The 22089-nt window shown below is 45.9% G+C and overlaps 1 protein-coding gene across 5 annotated transcripts in view; it reads right to left on the bottom strand.

The window, feature by feature from the left end:
* RALGAPB (Ral GTPase activating protein non-catalytic subunit beta) overlaps window positions 1–22089 on the bottom strand; it is a 99862-nt gene that overhangs the window by 12730 nt on the left and 65043 nt on the right. For all 5 annotated transcript variants that reach the window (XM_088480664.1, XM_088480661.1, XM_088480662.1 and 2 more), the window contains 2 exons: window positions 16549–16736; window positions 15592–15698 (listed from right to left, as the gene is read on the bottom strand). In XM_088480664.1, the coding sequence (XP_088336790.1) occupies window positions 15592–15698; window positions 16549–16736 (295 nt within the window). The remainder of the gene's footprint in view (window positions 1–15591; window positions 15699–16548; window positions 16737–22089) is intronic.

The following is a 22089-nucleotide window of genomic DNA, read 5'->3' as shown; positions in this document are numbered from 1 at the left end:
CACAAACAAACACAATGTGTCAGAATTCCAGAAGAACAACAGTTCCAAATTTATAATCGTTTACAGAAAAAAAAGGAAATTTATTTAATACTTCGTACAAAAGCCTTTGCTGGTAATGACGCCTCCTGTATGGAGAAACTTCAAGACGCCTCCTGTATGGAGAAACTAGTCGCATGCTTTGTTCAGGTGTGATTTTGGCCCATTTTTTCACACAAACAGTCTTCAAATCTTTAATGTTCCATGGGTCTCTTCTATGAACTCTGGACCTCATTCAGTCGGTCGAAGCGGCCGCACGGTCGTACGGAAAAAGGGGCCGGATTTGCAAATGATTCCCTCGCAAGTTGCGTCCCTAAGTTCGGATCGGCAGTTGGCCGACCAAGGGGAGGAAGCGATCGGAAGACAAAAAAAATACGCCCCCTTCTCGTACGCATTGCACGTCATCTCCAGGCATATAAGGATTAATCGAGACCATCGGAACTGGTCGTAGAGTTTAAGGTTGACCATACTCTCTCTTAAGCTCTACGATCATGTCAGTGTAAAAAGCTCCCAGGTCAAATGTGCCATGACGCGACTTTGTTAATTATGCACTCCCATTATCCGTATGCACTCCCATAAAATGCTGTTCGCATAATGAGGCACGCCTGCGTTCGGATCTCCACTCTCCCGTTTTCAAGCACCTTCCCCTGTTACCACCCACAAACGCCTCCATCTGTCACTCAAACTACCGACCTGGCTGTGTTCAAGGAGAGAGAAATTTCTGATCGTAGCAGCTAGTTTGCGCACGCGCATTGCGAACTTTACGCATGCGCAGTATAGCGAACATCGGTGGGGTACGACCGTGCGGCCGCAACGACCAACTCTGAATGAGGTCCTCTGATCTTTAGTTCTTTCCATAGATTTTCAATTGGATTCAAGTCAGGTGATTGGCTGGGCCATTCTAGCAGCTTCGTTCTCTGAAACCAATTGAGAGTATCCATCGCTGTGTGTTTGGGATCATTGTCTTGCTGAAATGTCCACCCTCGTTTCATCTTCAGCATCCTGGTAGATGGCAGCAGATTTTTATCAAGAATGTCTCGGTACATTTTTCCATTCGTTGTTCCTTTAACCATATGAAGCATGCCAGTACCGTATGCTGAAAAACAGCCCCACACCTTGATGTTCCCACCTCCAAACTTCACTGTTGGTATGGTGTTTTTGGGGTGATGTGCAGTGCCACTTTTCCTCCAACGTGGTGTGTATTATGGCATCCAAAGAGTTACATTTTGGTCTCACCTGACCAGACTATATTCTCCCAGTATTTCACAGGCTTGTCCAAATGTTGTGCAGCAAACTTTAAACGAGCTTCAACATGCTTTTCCTTCAGCAATGGAGTATTGCGTGGGAGCGTGGATACAGGCCATGGCAGTTGAGTGCATTACTTATTGTTTCTTTGAAACAATTGTACCTGAGAATTCCAGGTCTTTCTGAAGCTCTCCACAAGTGGTCCTTGGACAACTCTTCTGATTCTTTTCACTCCTCAGAAATCTTGCGAGGAGCACCTGGTCGTGGCAGGTGTATGGTGAAATGATGTTCTTTCCACTTCCGGATTATGGCCCCAACAGTGCTCACTGGAACATTCAGAAGTTTAGAAATCCTTCTGTAACCAATGCCATCAGTATGTTTTGCAACAATAAGGTTGCGAAGGTTTTGAGAGAGCTCTTTGCTTTTACCCATCATGAGAGGTTTCTTGTGTGACACCTTGGTAATGATACACCTTTTTATAGGGCATCAGTTGGGACTGAACCAGCTTATATTAATTTGCACTGACAAGGGGCAGGATTGCTTTCTAATTACTGATAGATTTCAGCTGGTGTCTTGGCTCTCCATTCCTTTTTGCACCTCCCTTTCTTTTCCCTGAGTCATTTCACATAACTTCATTTATGGACATCAATGGTTTGATTCCCGTACACGTGTTGTTGCTGACATTTGGTGAAAATTTCATTACAATAGCCCCATTACAAATATATTTACTGAGAAAAATGTTGATGTGTTCAATACTTATTTTACAATTTGACTGTGTTATATATATATATATATAATGCCCAGCACAACTTTTATATCACTGGAGACAGAAGGGGTCAGATATCCTGAGGGAAAGGAGAGATGTCAAAGAAACCAACTATCCAACATTATGGGAGGATCACCCATCAGCAGTCTGGTTTCATACTACCGTATTCCGTATTAGTAAGGGAATGTCTAATCCGACCCTGAAAATCTACTGGAAGGATAGCAATATAACTTTCCCAGGATTCAAAAAAATGTAAAACTAATTTCTCTTTATCTAAGATAGTCTCCAGTCAATCCACTTGAAAAATATGGTGTAGCTTCCTTTTAAACAGGTTCAGAGGAGGTGGGAGGGGAACAATCCATGCCTGCAAAATAGATTTGCGGGCTGCCGTACTTATTGCTAACAGTAGCTTCCTACAACCTCTAGACACCCTCTGGATTTCGGATACAATTCCAAAAATCGTCCAATTCACAGTGAATGGTAGAAAATTCACTAACTAATTGAATAATTCCGAACTTGCAGCCACAATTGTCTTATCAAAGGGCATGGTCAAAAGCAGTGAAAAAGATCTGCTTCTGGCGTATGGCACCGACGACATTCATGAGAAGCAGACATACCTGACAAGTACTGCCTATGGGGTGAATAATATGCACTATGAAATATATTTAAGAACATTTCTTGGTATTGTATTGAGGGAAGCAGACGGCATGAGGAAATCAAGTTCTTAAGTAGTATATAGCAACTAAGTGATGGAAAGTCTGTGAGCTATAGAGTTATAGAAAGGCCCATGGGAGATCGCAAATAAGAATAATGTGCAGATATGGCTTTTCTGGCGGCAGGTGGAGACCCCAACAAACTGTCCAGAGTATTCCACCACTCTAGATCCGAAAAATCCCCAATTACTGAATTGGCGTAGTGTTGCATTTGGAAATATGCCAATGGAAAATGTTGAAGAATTGGAAAGATTTGTTTTGTCTTTGCAATTGGTCTTAGCTTTTTCGTAGCAGGGTCTACTACACCACCGATATTTCTAAGCCCCTCACGCCAAAGTGTCGTAAAGAGGTAGGCTGTCTCCCCATGTTGGAACTCCAGGTTAACCAGAAAGGTCAATAATAGAGACCTATGTGCTCTGATGAGCTTTGCATCTCAATATATGCCATAAACGATACACCGACCAAAGAAAGGGATTTTCCCTGGTCTCCTGGTCAATCTCAGCTTCGAATCTATGGAGGAAAGTGATCAGATTACCCTCAGGGAGAAACGGATTCTCCAATGTAGTATTTGCATATATTTCACTGTTGGAGATCCAATCGCACATATATCTCAATACTGCTGCATAGTTATACAATTGAATCTGCGGAAGATTAATGCCATTTAATTTAGGTTGCTGTAATTTTAAACAAAGCTATACATGGCTTCTTCCCTTTCCATATAAACTTGCAGAATAACATTCATTTTGGTCAAGTCAGCTTGATCAATCAACAGAGGTAAAGACTGCACTAAGTATAGAAGGCGTGGGAAAGTAGACATTTCAATTAAATTGGCTCTACCAATATAAGAGAGCATTAAATAGTTCCATCCTTCTAATTCAGATGAGATAGCCATGATCGCTGCTCCTATGTTTATACGATATAGTTCCAAGGGGGACTTTGGAAGCTTTTTGCCTAAATAGACAATGTGGTATTTTGCCCAAATTAGTGGGAGTTGATCTCTCCAAGCTGGTTTAGTCACCTCGAGACAAGGTACATACCCACTGATTTGGTTAGATTCACCTCGAATCCTTACATCCTCCTGAACTCCTGTAAATGGTCAAGGATCTTGTGGGGAGAATTCCTGGGATTGCCATTATATAATAAGACATCATCTGCAAATGCAGAAAGCTTAACCTTTACGTCTCCGATTTGTATACCCTTGAACACAGATGAAACCTGTAAAATCCGAAATAGGCGATCGATGGATAAATTAAAAAGTAGGAAGTTAAGTGGGCATCCTTGTCTCATGCCCTCTTGCATTACTTACTTTGCCATCACATGGGTCGTACTTGCAGGTGACCGTCCTCTGCCTCACATGCCATGCAAAAGGCATCCACCCTGAAATGGTCTTTGTCACTTTTCCAGGCTGAGCCCTGAATGTAATACCCTTCTCATACACAGAAAATATGTGAAGAGAAGTATACGTCAGATGCAGTTGCACAACCAAGGAGAATGTGGAGCTGCAAAAGCCACAAACCAGATCAGGGAAGAACCCAGAGAGAGAAAAAAGCCCAGCACAACAAAAAAACACCTCATCACTACTTCACTGCAGATGAGGACAGATGGGGATGAGAATATAACTGGCTGTTCCCTGAAAATTCCTGCTGTAACAGTTCCGGTGGTATTGTCAAGTGGGAAGCCACATTAGGAATGAAGTCCTAAAGGGATAGTACCCCCCCCTCCTTCCCCATGGGGCCTAGCACAATAGATTGACCACTGTCTAAAGACTGTACCCCTTCAGGCATTCCAATATCTGATGTGATGCTGCCCTCCGGGAACCTCCCTACCTGAGCCCACTGTCCAAACACCCCTCCCCATCCCCCCCACTGGAGGCAAAGGGAGTACATCAAACAGTGAAAAAACTCAAAAGCTTTGGCTGCTGTCAGCAGCCATGCAACAAGCATCCAGCTCCGAAAACTGGGACTCCCAAGCAAACACCGGGGTATGAGCTTTTTAGCAGTTTTAAAGTGCCCAGGTTACCTGCACCACTCAGTATACACCATGAAACTTATTCTAGTGTCCTCAATAGATGCTTTAAGAAAGAAGGTTATCCTGTTCAGGACCAAACATGACCATCACAAAATATAGGAAGTTACTCCAGGGTCCCACTGGACCCAGCGATCGTCTCCCAAGTATGAAGCTAGAATGAACTGTGTACGGAGACTGCCAAGTCTGTAATTCTAGCCCCAATGAGTCTGATATCAATTACAACTTCCCAATACACCTTACTGACAAGCTCCAGTCTGCCACACTTATTGTTCCAACCACCTCTCCATAGCCTTATTGTTTCAAATTTCAGCTAAACTGGGTCTAAGGTAGGTTCAGATTCGGAATGGTAGTGCTCCCAAACCTCGCCTCTACAAGATCACCGACAATAAGCAGGGATTCCCATTTTGCATGCAGTAACCTCGCCACAGGGAAGATAAAAGTAATGAAATCTGAGGTCCTCCAACTGAGCTGAAGATGGGATGAGAGAATCTTTGGTACTCACTGTTGAATATATTTCTCTTACATCCATTCCCAAGACACTGGTAACCATGATACTTTCCAAAGGTAACCCTAGGGCAGAGCATGTTGAGCCAAAATGTGCAAGCATAACCCTTTCAGCAAAGCAATGGTGTCTCTAGCCACAAACACATTGAACTTGCAGAATTTTGTGAAAGTGTGAGTGGAGGACCAGTGACCGCCCTGTACAACTGCTCCATCAAGGTGAGCTCACCAATCTGGTCGAATGAGCCATAAAACTCTCAGGAACAGGGACCTGTTTTGAAACATATGTTTAATGAATAGTAGCCGTAATCTATCTGGCCACCTATTTTTTTTGTTTGTTTTCGGACCACTCTTCCGTGCGCATCACAAGATTAGAAGACTGACAGTCTTCCACAACAAAGCCAATCTATCCACATAGATCTTCAAGGCCTGAACCACATCGAAGACTGATAACTCATCTCCACTGACTAAGGCTATATGTTCTCGCAACACAGGTATTACAATGTGCTATTTTAAATTAAACCTGGACAGCACCTTTGGCTGAAAAAGAGTCCAGTTTGCTAACCAGTATTGTCCTGGCAAAAAATAAGAGTTATGGTATGACATACCTTTGTTAACTCTTTTCCTTCGAGGTCCATGGGGTCCACAGCCATTATGTTGGGCTATGAATCCCGGTCACCAAACAGTCAACACAAACGAGCTCTCTGCTCGCAGGATGCACCGGGGTTCCTCCTCATATACCCCACCCCCTGCCTCAGGTAGCCAGTTCTTCCTGTTTGGTGTGTACACCACATAGACAGTGGGACTGCAGGAGCAGTCCTGCAGACGAGTAAAAAAAAAAAAAAAAAAATAAAAAAAAAAATAAGAGAGTTTTACTCTCTTATCTCAGTGGGTGGTCTGAGCTGTCCTCAGGTAGCCAGTTCATTACCAAGCTCAGGCAGGCGGAGACAAACAAAGGGTAAGAAAGAAGAAACCCATACTCATGAATCCAGACTCTCAAGAGAAGAAAATTACGGAAACTGCCCCCAGAACTACAGGTGCGTCTGGGTGGGTGTCCTGTGGACCCCATGGACCTCGAAGAAAAAGAGTTAACAAAAGGTATGTCATACCATAACTCTTATTATCTTCTTCAGGGTCCATGGGGTCCACAGCCATTACGTTGGGGATATCCCAAAGCACTAACCCTACGGGCGGAGATGCTCCTGACTCTCAGAAGAGAGGAGAATCCTACGCCCGAAGGAGGCATCCTGAAAGGCAAAAGTGTCAAAGGAATAAAATTTGCCGAAGGTATGGATGGAAGACCATGTGGCTGCCTTGCATAATTGCTCAGCAGAAGCACCCCGGCGGGCCGCCCATGATGGACCTACCGCATTAGTAAAATGTGCAGTCACTGAATCGGGCACCCTCATACCAATTGCCATGCGAATACACCTGGCCAGTGTCTGTTTATTGGCTGGCCAGCCACGCCTATGACAACCATAAAGCACAAAAAGTGAATCAGACTTCCTTCATTTGCTCGTGCGTCTCACATAAATTCTCAACGCACGGACCACATCCAGGGAAGCCTCACCTGGTGAGAGACTAGAGCCCTGGAATGCTATGAAATTTAGACACTACTTTCGGAAGATAACCCTCCCTATTTCATCCCTATCTTGATGAAATATCAAGAACGGCTCACGGAAGGAAAGCGCAGCTAAATAAGACACTCTACGTGCAGATGCCATAGCAAGAAGAAATACCGTCTTTGCTGTTGGCCACTTGATATCTATTGAATTTAAAGATTCGAATGGAGGAGCCTGTAAAACCTTCAGAACTAGAGTCAAGTCCCACGGAACAACCAGGGAAACGAAGGGAGGCTGAATCCTCAACACCCCTTGAAAAAAGGTCTTTATATCTGGTCTCTGAGCAATTTTATGTTGGAACCAGACTGAAAGAGCAGACACCTGTAACTTCAAAGAGGCCAGGCAGAGCCCTTTTTCCAGACCGCTTTGAAGAAAATCAAGCACTCTGGATATCAGACATTTCTGTGGGTCATACCCTTTCAGTGAAAGAAAGTATGCCAAATTCTACAGTATATACGGGCTGAAGATGGTTTCCGTGCCTTCAGCATCGTCCGTATAACAGACTCGGAAAACCCCTTCTTCCTCAAGACAGAGGCCTCAAGAGCCATGCCGTCAACAATAGCCGATGAAGATCCGGGTACCAGCAGGGACCATGTAACAACAGATCCGGTCTCAATGGCAGAGGCCATGGAGTGTCTATGGAGAGAGACAGTAGATCTGTGAACCAGTGCCGTCTCGGCCACGCCGGAGCTATTAATATGACGGTGCTGCCCTCTTGTTTGATCTTTCTGACCACTCTGGGCAGAAGAGCAAACGGGGGAAACAGATATACCAGCTTGTAACGCCACTTTACTGTCAGTGCGTCTACAAACTCGGCTCTCTGATCTCTTGTCCAGGATCCGTACCTGGGAACCTTGTTGTTCCTTCTTGATGCCATCAGATCTATTTCTGGTAGACCCCACTTGTCCACAAGGTTCCGAAAAACCTGTGGATGTAGGGCCCACACTCCTGCATTTATCTCCTGCCGACTGAGAAAGTAGGCCTCCCAATTCAGGATCCCCAGAATGAACACGGCAGATATCGTGGGAAGATGAGTCTCTGCCCAGACCAAGACTTTTGATACCTCTGCCAAGGCAGCCCGATTCCTTGTGTCCCCTTGATGATTTAGGTAGGCAACCGCGGTGCGATTGTCTGACTGTATCTGCACCGGCCTGCCCTTTAAGATTTCTTGAGCCTGCACTAAAGCTTTGAATATAGCTCTTAGTTCCAGGATGCTTATCGGTAGCCGGCTTTCCGCCACTGACCACTTTCCTTGGAAAGTGTGCGACCCCCGTCATCGCCCCCCAACCTTGAAGACTGGCGTCTGTTTTGACCAATGTCCAATCCGACACCCAAAAGGGGCGAGCCTGCCTGAGATGCTTTGTCTGCAACCTCCAGGACAGGGACAACCGCACCTCTGGAGAGAGACTCAGCAACTGAGACCTGATCGTGCGTTGATCCTTGTCCCAGCGAGACAGAATTAATTGCTGCAGTGGTCTGGAGTGGAATTGAGCGTATTCCACCACCCTTAAGGTGGCCACCATCTACCCCAGTACTTGCATGGCCACTAGAACGGATATCTGCCTGATGCGAAGCAACCTGCGTATTCGTGATTGTAAGGCAAGAATCTTCTCCTCTGGCAGATATATTTTCTGCACCACGGAGTCCAATCTTGCTCCCAAATGACATCTGTTGTACCGGACAGGGTGACGACTTTTGCCAGTTTATGATCCAGCCGTGACTGTACAGACCTGATACTGTCAGCCTCAAATGATCCTGTAACTGCTACGGGGACTGCCCTAGCAACAGGAGGTCGTCCAAGTACGGCAAAATCCTGACGCCTTGGCGTCTGAGGCATGCCATCATCACCGCCATCACCTTGGTGAATACCAAAGGGGCTGTGGACAGGCCAAAAGGTAGGGCTTGGAACTCAAAAATGTTCCCCTCCTACCGCAAAACGAAGAAATTTTTGATGAGCCTGTGTGATTGGTATGTGGAGGTAGGCATCCTGTATATCTAAGGATACCATATAGTCCCCCTGCTCCATTGCCAACACAAATCGATCGCAATGTTTCCATCCTGAACCCAGGGGCTCGAACAAATTTGTTGAGCTCTCTCAGATTCAGAATCGGCCGGTACGACCCGTTCGGTTTTGAACAAAGAACAGATTGGAGTAAAACCCCTCTCTGAACTGATTCTCTGGCATCAGAATCACTACCTCCGATGCTAGTAAGGCAAGAATTGCTTTCTGAAGGGCCAAAGCTCTTTCTGAACCTTCCTGTGATTTTACACAAAAAAACCTTTGAGGAGGAGTCCTCCAAAACATCAGGGCGTACCCTCGGGAGACAACTCCTCGAACCCAGGCATCCTCCGTCGTGAGGTGCCAGGGCTCTGAGAACCGAAGCAGTCGGCCCCCCACCCTGGGATCCCCCAGAGAGAGGCCCGTCCCATCAGGCCACTGGTTTATCCTGGACCCTAGATCCTGGACATTTGTTCTGCCAGGGCTTCCTGGGTCCTGCCTTTTTTAGTGGAAATCTCGCTGAGGGCTGACCATTGGCCTTGCCCTACGGCCGAAACCCCTGAAAGGACGCCCCTTCTCAGTTTAGACGAGGTTGCTGATGGCAAACCTGCCGTCTTTGAGGCTGCCATGGAGGATACAATTTTGTCCAATTCTAGACCAAAAAGAACACCCCCTGTGAATGGAAGGGATTCTAGGGCTTTTTTAGACCCGGCATCTGCCTTCCAATCCTTTAACCAGAGAATCCTACGTGCCACCACGAACTCCACTGAAACCCTGGAGGAAAGGAAGGCGGCATCCCCCAAATAAGAGGCACCTTCTCTAATATAGGAGATCATATCCAGTTGCTCCTTAGAGGCATCTGGTAAAGACTCCATTAAAGTTTTTGGCCCACTCCTCAATAGCTCTTGCTACCCAGGCAATGGCCATAGCTAGGCGGGTGGCCATTCCTGCCAGCGAGAAAATTGATTTGAGACAAGTCTCAAGTCTCCTATCCGTGGCTTCCTTCAGCGAAACAGCTGGAATTAACAGAGTGGTACGTTTAATCAGCTGCGCCACATGTGCATCAACTGACGGTGGATTCTCCCACCTGGCACAGTCCTCTGCTGGAAAAGGATATAGAAGCGTCATTCTTTTAGAAGAATGGCTTTTCTTATCCGGACAGACCCACTCTTCCTCCATAAGTTCTGACAAATGTTCAGACTTTGGGAAATCTGCCTTAACCACCTTCTGGCGCTTGAACAGGGGGGCCTTCCTAAGCGGAGGATCCCCTTCCTCGATATTTAACACCGATTTTACGGCTACTGGGAAATTATCACCCTCCTCGGAGCTAGACTCCTGTGAAGAATCCTGTGCCTGTTCCTCCTCGGAGTAGGCACTGGAGTACTCACCCATGTGAGAAGGCAAATGACGCCTAGATTTAGGCTGCTTTGGTTTGACAGCCTGAGGCTGAAAACCCCCCGAGAATGATGCCATAACCCTACAAGCACCAGGGTCTATCCAAGGCGGCCACATCATGGGCATAGGATGCATCTGCTGAGGCAAACCCCAAACCGGTGGTACTGGGGCAGCCAGCCACTCCGCCACCTGAGCCATAACCTGAGAAAATGATGCCCAAGGTTGCTCAGGGCCTGTAACAGGCAAACTTAATTGGTGTGGTGGCTGTCTAAAACAGTTCCCACAAAGTCCATTTTGTAGAAAGTCCTGTGGGGACAAGCCTGCCTTGCAGGCTATACAGGATATCAGCAACGGGGCTCCCGCCACCTGACCCTCAGACATGTCAACTATGCCAATGGTTCTGAGTGTATGTGCTGCTTTCTACTCTCAACCCACACCTGTAGCAAGAGAAGGGGAGAGACAGTGACAGTATACAGGAATTACAGTTCTTTTACAGAAGAAACAGTATCCATAGACAACAATCACATGTCATGCATAAACATTTCTATGAGTCATATGCATATAAGCTCTCACTACCAACAATTAGCCTAGGCTTAGGTAGGATAGAGCCCTGTAAAACATGAACCAGCAGTAGGAAAGGTATACAGGGAGACTGCCCAGTGTCCTGCAGCAGCAGCGAACAGAGAGCAACTGACATACACGCTGGCTGCCTTATATGGAGGCTGGGAGGAGCAACCCACAAACACTGCGCCAGAGTACTGAACTGTGTGGATTGGGGGAGGGGCCGCCGGGGAAGCGTTCCTCCCCTATGCTGCTTGGACCTGCCCGGTAAACTGACCTGGCCGCCACCACAAGCCCCGGCTGGTCAGGAACATCATATCCCGGTGGTCTAGTGTAGGACAACAAGCTGTATGCATCCTGACTGCAGCGTGCCTCCGGCCAGTCTCACCGCCGGAGGCCGGACCGCTACGTGGTCCTGGCGTCAGCGGCCGCCGCAACCACCTGCTTACCTGCCATCCCCTTGATCCGGGTGCGGTCCAGGGCTGAGAGCCCCTGCCGAAGCCCTAGCCATGGACCTGCCAAGGCTAGCGGTTTGGCGCCGGAGGAGGTAGTTGCAGTGCGTGGCCAGTGCGCCTCCAATCAGATGCGAGGCTGCTTCCAGGACAGCTCAGACCACCCGCTGAGATAAGAGTAAAACTCTCTCTTTTTTTTTTTTTTTTTTTCACTCGTCTGCAGGACTGCTCCTGCAGTCCCACAGTTTATGTGGTGTACACACCAAACAGGAAGAACTGGCTACCTGAGGCAGGGGGTGGGGTATATGAGGAGGAACCCCGGTGCATCCTGGGAGCAGAGAGCTCGTTTGTGTTAACTGTTTGGTGACCAGGATTCATAGCCCAACGTAATGGCTGTGGACCCCATGGACCCCGAAGAAGAAAACTAAATATGGGGACATATATGAGAGAGCCACTAATTCAGACATCTGGCTGAAGAGCTGAAAAACATGCAAACCAGGGAATCATCACTCAGTCTAACATAGTAGAGAGAGTGGACAGACAAATGACAAAACAAGGAGACAGTACTCAAACTAACCTAGAGAGAATAGCTTATAACATAACATGTGGGCCATGGAGTCAGTACTGAATCCCATTAGAAAGTGTGAGTAGCGCGTCATAACAAGTTGGATAACATGTGTGTCATGGACTTAGAACTCAAACTAACCAAGAGAGAGAGAGAGAAAAAAATAGAAGTGTGTCATAACATGTAAGCCATGGAGAGGGTACTCAATCTAACCTGAATAGGGTGATATAACATATAAACCACAGACTCAGAATTCAACCTAGGAGGAGAGACAGAGAGAGAGAGATAGAGAGATATCCAGAGAGTTCTGTAGTGGGTCGCAACATGGAGCCATAAAAACCAACAATGAACCTAATCATGAATCGTGACTACCATATGAGCCAGCATGTCAGCACTCTGGAACAGATTCAGAGATTTATGCAATGCCGATATTTATGCAGATGGAGTGATAGTTTGCCATTGCGCATATGTGTAAGCTACACTGCATACGCACAGCGATTATTTTGTGATCACGCTCGCACAGAGGTGTCCAGACGGAGGGGGAGTCAGCCAAGAGGAGGAAGCTACAAGTGAGAATAATTGTAAACAGAAAATTGACAGGTGCCACTGAACAGCATCTCCTGCACCGCAGTGCCCTGTGTCGTGGCACGTGTTGCACCACCCTAGTTACGGTCCTGTAGTCAGCATTTGGGGGGAGGGGCGGTGGTTAGGCAAAAGTAGGTGCATAAATTAGCTATTGCGATCTCCTTTGCAACATGAGAGCTCTCTGCATCTCAGGAGATCTGTAGTGTTTGAGGCAGGTCAGACTCGACTAACTTACAAACTGCATGGCTGGCCGATCTGCATCAATGTTACCAATGTTTATGCTGCTGTACGTTATCGGCCGGATATGAGAAGGCAGCATTAGGCGTCCCTATGCATGGGTAAGCTTTAAAAACATTAGCATATTTACGCAGCTACAATATGTGCGAAATCGCAGCTGTGATTGCATTAGCATACATCTCTAAATCAGACCCACAGTCTGGACAGGGAGAGGCAGAATATCATGCCATAACATGCGAGTCGGGGTTAAACTAAAACACATAGCATGCCAGATGACAGCCCCATGAACCAGGGAAACCATATTACATCTAGACAGAGTAATGACAGAACCTATTAGTAAAATAGTTAATATTCAAACTAGCATTGAAAGAGAGAGGCATGCAATAATGTGGTACAAATGATCCAACAAGTCAGTAGTCAATAGATAGAACATATAGAGCACTTGACAAACCTAGAAGCTTCAAAAGTCAGTAACAGAAGGTAGAAATGTGATAGTACAACATGAGCAGAACTCAAGCATTAAAAAAACAATACAATAGAGCCACATGTAATTCTGACACATCTGTATCAGGAGCTGTGGAGGCTGGTGTAGAATAGAAGATTATTATTCCACTGCATTAAACACTGGTGAAAAGGATATCAGGAGCACAATAAATGCTTGTTGGCAGAATAAAATAAACAAAAACAGAATGGCTGACACCATCCTAATGAGCAAAATTGGATGAACTCAGAGGCATATGGACAGAGGGCCTGAATCAGAGCCGGACGCTCTGACCAGAGCGCTCGCTCTGAATCAGGGCCCTCCTACATGAAAATGGAGCGGCCTCTTGGACGCTCGCATAGCTGTGGGTGACCACCCACAGCTATAGTGAGCGCCCATGATGAAGGTCAAGACCATCGCGACCATCGGGCTTGCGACGGAGACCCTGTGGTAGGGTCTCGCTGCCGCAAGCCCTGGAGTGATTTTGGCTCTATCAGAGCCAAAATTACTCCCACTGACATCACTACTGATGTCAGTGGGGCTGGCTTCAGACGGTAGGCGTTCCCATGGGGGCGTGCTGTCATTCAACATCGGCAGCACGCCCCCTTTGTTGCGAGACCCGGAGCGACGGCTACCCCGTCGCTAGCCAGGTCACGCGCATGCGCACGACGGAGCTCCCTGCGTCGTACGCATGCGCAGTAGGGCACCATCGACCCGCTTGCGAGCGTCCTGCGCTCGCGAGCAGGTCTGAATCAGGCCCAGAATTCTGGAGGCAGAGCAGTGGTTCCCACACATTTTTGAATCACGGCGCCGTAGAGTATCAGCATTGTTTTCACGGCACCCCTAAGCCAAATGTTTATGATTGAGAAATTCAGAAAACAATGTAGTAACGTAGTAAAGTGAAGTAAATTGTGCTGACCTGTCATCCTTAGGCTCAGTTATGTGGTGTGGGAAGGTTTGTGTTTCTGTTTGTCCACATATTTACATTACATTGGCCATAAATCATGTGACTTGGTGCTGAACCACCAACCTGAGGCACCCCTGAAAGTGTCCTGAGGCATCCCAAGGTGCCACGGCGCACAGTTTGGGAACTACTGAGGCAGAGCCTTGATCCTCATCGTACATATTTTCTGACACCAGTCTCTAGAGGGGAAGTGGCTTCAAGATACATGAGCAGTCCTCATCGGAAAAGCTTATTCATGCATATGCCGTTAATAGACACAGGTATGCGTGCGATGAGGGACAAGATGTATCGCATAGAATATGCCATACATAATACATCTCGCCTTACAGTGCAAACATAATGTATATTTAAATCAGTGTTACTTTGCTTATCTGGGACTCCCACAACAACCTGAGTATATCTGGGAGGTGGATATATCATATCATATCACACTCACTCTGCTCTATTAAGTAGGAAAAAATGGGATGTTGTTGGCATCTCGGCGCAGAAATCCCGACAGGTCGGGATCCCGGCACCAGGATCCCGACCGGCGGCATCCCGAAGGTAGGTATCAGAGTTCAGAGTTAGGGTGAGGCACTAGGGGGAGGGCTAGGATTAGGCACTGGGGAGAGAGTGTTAGGATTAGGGTGCGGGGAGGGGGAGGTTAGGTTTAGGCACTGGGGGGGGGGGATGGGTGGCTGGATTTAGGCACTGGGGAGGGGGTGTTAGGTTTAGGGTGCGGTGAGGGAGTTTAGGCTTAGGCACTAGAGGGTGAAGGGAGTTAGGGTTATGGGCAATGGGGAGGGAGGGTTATTGTAGGTGTTAGGAAAACACAGTTCATTCCTATGGGATTCTGGCTGTTGGGATGCAGCTGTCGGTATTCTGACCAGCGGCATCCGACAGCCGGGAATTCATTCCCAACCCGGAAAAAATATGTAGGACACAGCAATGGAAGGCAACAGGGAAAGCATTTTAGAGAGGAAGGTGTGGAAAATTTCAAAGGCAGTAAGGCAGGACAAAATACAAAGCCTAAGTGCCCTGTTGTGAGCTTCAGATATCCATATTCCAAGAAAACAGTTGCAGAAAAAGAGGGTTTTAAAAAAAAAAAAAAAAACAGGAGTTTGCACAAGATGTTAAATAGCTTGGTGCCATATACTCCTGGATTGATCACTATTACAACGGAACATGTTCTGTCTAAGGGGATTTAAGTAGTAAATGGATGACTCAATTTCTCTTTTTGATGTGCCCTGTTGTACAGGTGGTCTTTTAACAGAATATGTTAGCAGAGGGCCCCCATAAAGCTAAGAAAGAACAGTTTACTAAAGATCTTAAAATTTCTTCAGATTGGTGCATGGTAAAAATAAAAAGGTATACAAGTAATAAATAAGCTTGTAGCAAACATTCCTGACTAAATAAATAATGCAATAAATGCAAGTTTTAGTGGCAGTTTCCAATTACTCACTCGCTGGTTGGCTCTTGCTGCCCGGGGTAAATGGCAGAGTTGCATGGCCCATGCGTGGCGGCCAGACATGCCTCTGATCAATACAGTGATGGATGGACTTGGATTGCCTAAAGAGCAGAACAAAATATTTAGCTATTATGTAGAGATAAAAGAATAATAATAATAAAATATATAATCAGCTAGCAAAGAGAATATTTTAAAATATATTCTGCAACAGTATGCCACACAGATAAGTGTGATGAATGGGTATCAATGATGTATTATGTCAGTATAGAGTTGTAATATCCAGGTAATAATAACCTCATATAGCCAAGAATGATGTTATAGTCTAAGGGGGGGATTCAATTAGCCGCAGGATATGCCCCGCAGCTAACTAATCACGCCATGCGGGGAAATGCTATTCAACTAAATAGCATTTTCCCTGTGCATTAAACCAGGGATTAACATGGCTAACCCATTGATTCCGTGTAAAGTGCAGAATCAATGGAGTTTTCCCTCGTGCTAACCCCAGGGGGGTGCTTTTTCTGGTGGACTTTTCCTCGCAGCTCCTGAAGCTTCTGTGGTTTAATGCAGGAGGTAAACCCGGCTAATTGAATTGGTTGAATTCCCCCTAAAAGCATTATGCACTGTTAAATCATTCAACTATCTCAATCTTGCAACTGCTATTCACAATGGAGCGAGATCACCCTTTACATTTAAACCAATTACCTAACATGAACATAATCCAATTTCTGACAATAACATTCGTGAGATACAGAATTGCCATAAAAATTCTACAACAGGTTTATCTAAATATGTAATGTTACTTTTGTTTTTGATCTGGAAACGTTTTGGACGGCCTGTTATTTTTTTTTTTTATTAATGCCATTCAATTCTGTACTACTATTCAGGCTGCCCTAGCTTGCAGAACCGGTTATCACTACTACCTTTGAAAAGAATGCAAAATTATCTCCTTACTCTGCTCATTCCCCAGAGGCTGCTCCAGCATGGCCAGTATGACGCTGTTATCAAGCACAAAGTAACGGAAACTGTACTTGTTGACAGTGGGCAGCCGGGAATAAGTTATCAGTGTCATCTCATTCACTAGACTGCAGGGGGAGGCTGGGCCGCTTGGAGGAGGGAAAGCCCCAAGTAGCTGCATGATACTGAAAAACAGATAAAAAAAAAATAGAAAAAGTTAGCTTGCAAATAATTTTTACATTTTAGTCATCCGGTATTTATTATAATACTTCCAATTTTGTGGTGGAAATCTCACAACACTGAACAAGATTTTCAAATAAAACTTATTACCAAATTAGGTTCAATGAGTAGAGACCATTTTCAATGGGATAAAGTTAATACCTGTACAGCCATCACTTAAATTCTTACTTCTGGCTAACTGTTCTAAAAGACATAATAGTTAAAAAATAAATAAATAATGGAAACAAAACCAAACCCCAAAATACTATGGAACATAAGGTGATTATTTAAATGGTACCAAAAGGGGTTCAACAACCCTGCCTTCCTCATTGACCATCAAGTCTTATTACAGATAAACCCTTCAGTTGCAGAGAGGTTGGACATAATTGAAGATGGGAATCATATACTTAGGAGGTTAAATACTTGTTTCTGAATCTACTGAGGGACACTGGACCATGTAGTATAAAATCTTCATTAGGACTTTTCACTTTAAATATTCAAATATGTTTTTGCTTCTTTAATACCACATCAATTAAATGCCACAGACCGTGCAGAACCACAGAAAAACAAAACCATGGAGAATTAAAAAATAAAAAATACCATCAACGCTAACATTATAAAAAAAAAAGAACAGCCGTTTGCACCTGAGATAAGAGTGCAAACCACTTCTTGAAGAAAGAAGAGGGAGCAGAGTTTTGAACCTTTAACAAACTCTGTTTTGATCCATTACTTAATCCGTCTTGCAAGAAGCCTACAAGCACGCTAACTGGAACAAAGTACTTGTAAACTTCCTCTTTTCACACCAAGTGACATGGGTTTTTCAGAACCTATGAATATTTATTTTCTAGGCTCTAGCATCATCTCTCTACCACACTGACCGAGAATACATCTGTCTTAAGAATAATGGCTTCAACACACCATTGAGGACAGAAGTGCCCCTTGATGGTAAAACGATCCCTGAGATAACAGTTCACCTGACTATGAAAAAGCTGCCACAACGATCAACAGCACAAGGAACCTTTGTTTCACAGTTTAGAAAATGCATGGTAGCTTCTGTACTGGAGGAATAAAATTATGTTCTTACCTTGGTGAATCCTTTTCGACTCCATAGGAAGCACAAGGATGACAATGGTGTATAGGCTGGAGAGGAGAGTCTGTGCATCAAACAGTTAAAATGTATTTTCCAGCAGCCCAGGCTCCCTCTCCTCTATACCCCATCAGCAGCCAGTTAAGTTAGCAAGCCCATGGCAAGGAGCGAATAGGAAGACTGGCACATATTCAGAACCACACACACATAGGGAAGGTGAGCAGAACTGGTAGTAAAGGAACCAAACCCTGTAAGCTAGGTGTGTGTGTCAGGGTGGACGCCTTCTGCCCCCTATGGAGTCTAAGGATTTAACATGGCAAGAACATGAATCTCCCTTTCTTCCTTCTCCACTGGGGGCACATGGATGACAATAAGATGTCTCAAAGCTGCCCCCCTATAGGAAGGACTGAGAACTCTACGCCCGAAGGCTGCGTCAGAAGATGCAAAAGGTATGAAAAGTATAGAACCGAATGAAAGTGTGGGCAGAGGACCACGCGGCTGCCTTACAAAGCTGCTCTGCAAAAGCGCCACAGCGAGCTGCTCACGAGGCTCCCACTGACCAGGTTGAATGAGCAGGGGCAGGAAGATCCGCCGTAAAATAGACCTGACGGAGAGTCAAACTGAGCCACCAGACCAAGATCTACTTAGTAGCTGACCAGCCCCGATTGAGAGAATCATACAGGACAAACAGAGAATCCGTCCAGTGGAAATCTCTGGTCCTGGCCACATAAATCCGGACAGCCCTCAACATCCAAAGAGGCCTCTTCTGGCAAATAATCTGGAACGCTTAAAGGTGGGACCACAAACGAATGTAAAAACGAGACACAATCTTGGGAAGGTAACCCAAGCGAGTCTGCAGAACAGCCTGATCTGAGTGCAAAACTAGAAACGTGGAGCGACATGACAAGGCACTCAAGTTGGACACTGCAAGCCTGAGGAAGCGCTGGTGGCCGACTCTGATGTGAATTTGTAAATAGGCATTATGAATGTCCAATGATGCCATAAAACCCCCTAGTTTCATAGCCAGAATAATGGAGCACTGAGATTCCATATAGAACCTGGGAATACGGAGGAACTTGTTCAGGGCCTTCAGAATGAGAATGGGCCAAAATGAGCAGCCTGGTTTCTGGACCAGGAAGAGGTTGCTGTAGAAACCCGTACCACTCTGAGAAAGGGGGACCGGGATCATGACTTTGGAGGCCAGCAGGTGGCAAATTGACCCCCCCGAGAGCTCTTGCATTTCCTGAATGTGATGGCAGGCCGGTGGAAAAGGATCGGGCTGGAGGACACCTCTGAAGAGTCAGAGCATAGCCCTGAGAAACAATGCCTGTCGTGGTTCCCATACAAACCTCTGAAAAAGAAGAAGAGAGCATCCCACCCAATCATGCATCAGGCTTGTCCACAGGATGCCTGGTGGACCAAGGCTGCTTAGCTATGGACTTATAGCCTTTCACGAAAGAACCCTGGATTCTGGAAAAAGGGTGATCTCTTGTGGGTGAAAGGAATGAAAATTAGACAATTTGGACTTGGGAGGAGAAGCAGAAGGTACGAAAGCAGTCTTGACAGCCACCGTAGCAACTGTCTTGTCCAATTCTGGACCAAAGAGGCCCCTCCCCTGTATATGGAAGCGCTTTTTAGAGTTCATGTCAGCGCACCAGGAGTGCAGCCACAGAGCTCTCCTGACAGCACCAGCAGATGCCGACACCTTAGAGGTTACGACTCCTGTGTCAATGGCCGCAGGTGGGATGTCGTCTCTCTAATGTGCCCCACAAGAGACAATAACTCTTCTGTGTGTACCAGAACAGAGACTGTCCTCTACTGCATCAGCCCAGCGACCAACAGCCTTAGCACTTGCATTAGTATATATTGTCTTAAGGAAGTTCTCCAGCTTCCTATCCATTGGATCCTTAAGGGAATCCGTATTCAGAATAGGGAGGATAAATTACCTAATAAGACAGGACTCCCACCAGGCCCCATCTGCAGCTGGTAGTGAGTAAATGAGTCCATGCCTCCATAGGGAGGCCTCCAGCTGTGCAGCAGAAGAAACCTCAGTCATCACCTTTTTCTGACGCTTGAATACCGGGGCCTTGGACTTGGGAGTCCTTGATCAGGAGTACAGATTTAACTGCCCTGATCAGTACATCTACCTGTGACATAGAATCCTTCAGCACCGAAGAAGTCACAACGTTGGAGATGACAGACGCTAGCCTCGTGGTCCGAGAAAACTCCAAGTCTGATCCTCCCCGATAGTGGAGTAGAGCTCTCCTGTCTGAAAGGCCTGTGCCTGGATGTAGTTTCCTTGTCTAGCATCTGCTGGAAAGATGCCGACACCTGCGCCAACCCCTGTACAGACTGTGTGAAGGACTGCATCCATGGTTGCTTTATAGTAGGCTACTGTGGATTCTGAGCTAGCAGAATGTTAGTAACCAGGAGCGCACCTGTACATAGACTAGCATGGGGAATTGGTCCGGGAGCTGCAAGCTCATTACCTGTGTCAACATGGAAGCCAAGTCGGATTCTGACTGGACGCCGCAGCTGAAGGAACCTCCCGCAGTGGAGACGTAAAGCAGCAAACACAAAAGCCATTGTGGTCTGGGTGCTGGGGAGAAATCACGTTAACACATGCTTTACAAGTGCGCAGCACAGATGCACCCACAGCCTTGCGAGCTTTGTTCTTGTAAGACATTGGAATGCAATCCAAGAATGTTCCCACACACAAAAGCAAAAGAAGTGGTGTGTATTTCACAGGAGATCACAGAGCGGCAATCAGTATCAAAATACACTAAGTGCTCAACAGGTATGAGATATATATATAATATATATATATATCAGTGGATGATTCAGCGGCAGACGCAGTGAAAGGCATCATGCAGATTCCATATTATCGGGCATCTACGCATGCGTCTGACACGTACTGTGCATGTTCAGTACAGGTCTTTGACCCTGCACGCAGTTCGGCAGCAGACTCTCAATAATTGACAGTTTGCTGCCATTGCTGGGAGGGGAGGGGGTGTGCGACGGTCTTTATTTCCCAAAACAGAGATGTGTCGCCATTTGTGGGAGTGGAGAGGCCAGGATGTCTGCTGGCTGACGGAGATTCCCTGGCCTCTTTTACTCATCTGCGGTGGCTGGCTCTAGCGTCCCCATGGTCTCTCAGCTGGCCGAAGGGATTGCAGATTATCTGATGCTGATGCATTACCCTAATACAGCTATCGCAGCTGCTAACATGTTAGTAGCTGTGAGAGCATATGCGTCCAGAGCTTGTTTTTTATTTTCTTAATAGCCACACTTCGTATAACAACAATCAGAAGGCACATGAATAAAGCAGCCACAGATATCAACTAATGGTATAAGGGCTGAACACATAACAATAGCATAAGTAACATAATATCCAAATATAATACACACTAGGAGGAGCCACAGTGAAGTCCTAAGGGAATCATGTGATAAACATGCAAAATGAGAAAGAAGAGGAGGGGGGAGGAAGGCATGGGCATCAGCCATAGTAAACCGCAGGACAAGGGCAGCAGCCAAACAGCCATAAGGATACATCCCATATGAAAAGTACTGAAAAATGGTAAAGAATAATCACAAGGATTGAGTAGGATACTTAGCATATTTAGATTACAGCTATCTGCCCCAAATGTGTTCACATTTAGACTCTACTTTCCGAGAAATGTATAAATAGTTTTCATTGGCAACCAACATTAACCAAAGAAACCCAATACTGGACCAACTGGTGCCATCCAGGATCACACTAGGCAGACTTTGGCAAGAGTACACATTTATCAAATTTTGGCTGCTGTACTGGTCCAGAATTTCCTCTCTCGGGGCCCCTAAATACACACCTTTGGTGTAAGGATAGACAAGGAGATACCAGTGTAGGAGAGCTTGGTAGTAGTACTTGGCTCCAAAAATTACTAATCACAGGACATTCTCATATTCGTGCTAGCAGGTACAGTGAGGGCAACGACATTTAGGGCAGTCTGCATTGGCGCTTCCCCCAAACCTCCGCAACCTGTCGGGGGTAAGGCATGTTCTATGTAAAAAAAACAAACAATTGTATCTGTTGGAATCTAATAGAAGCAGTGGAGATCAGTGGGCATGCCACAGCAGTATTCCATAAGACATCACACATGGGACCGACATCTAATTTCCAATTGTGTCTAAGCTTTAGTAAGCCTTCAGAATGATGGGCAGTCAAAACAAAAGAATATAAAGATGAGAGGGTC

The sequence above is a fragment of the Taudactylus pleione genome, unplaced genomic scaffold (genome assembly GCF_031769625.1).
Source record: "Taudactylus pleione unplaced genomic scaffold, aTauple2 ptg000256l, whole genome shotgun sequence".
Taxonomy (NCBI): Eukaryota; Metazoa; Chordata; class Amphibia; order Anura; family Myobatrachidae; genus Taudactylus; species Taudactylus pleione.
This window is presented reverse-complemented; position numbering and strand designations above follow the sequence as displayed.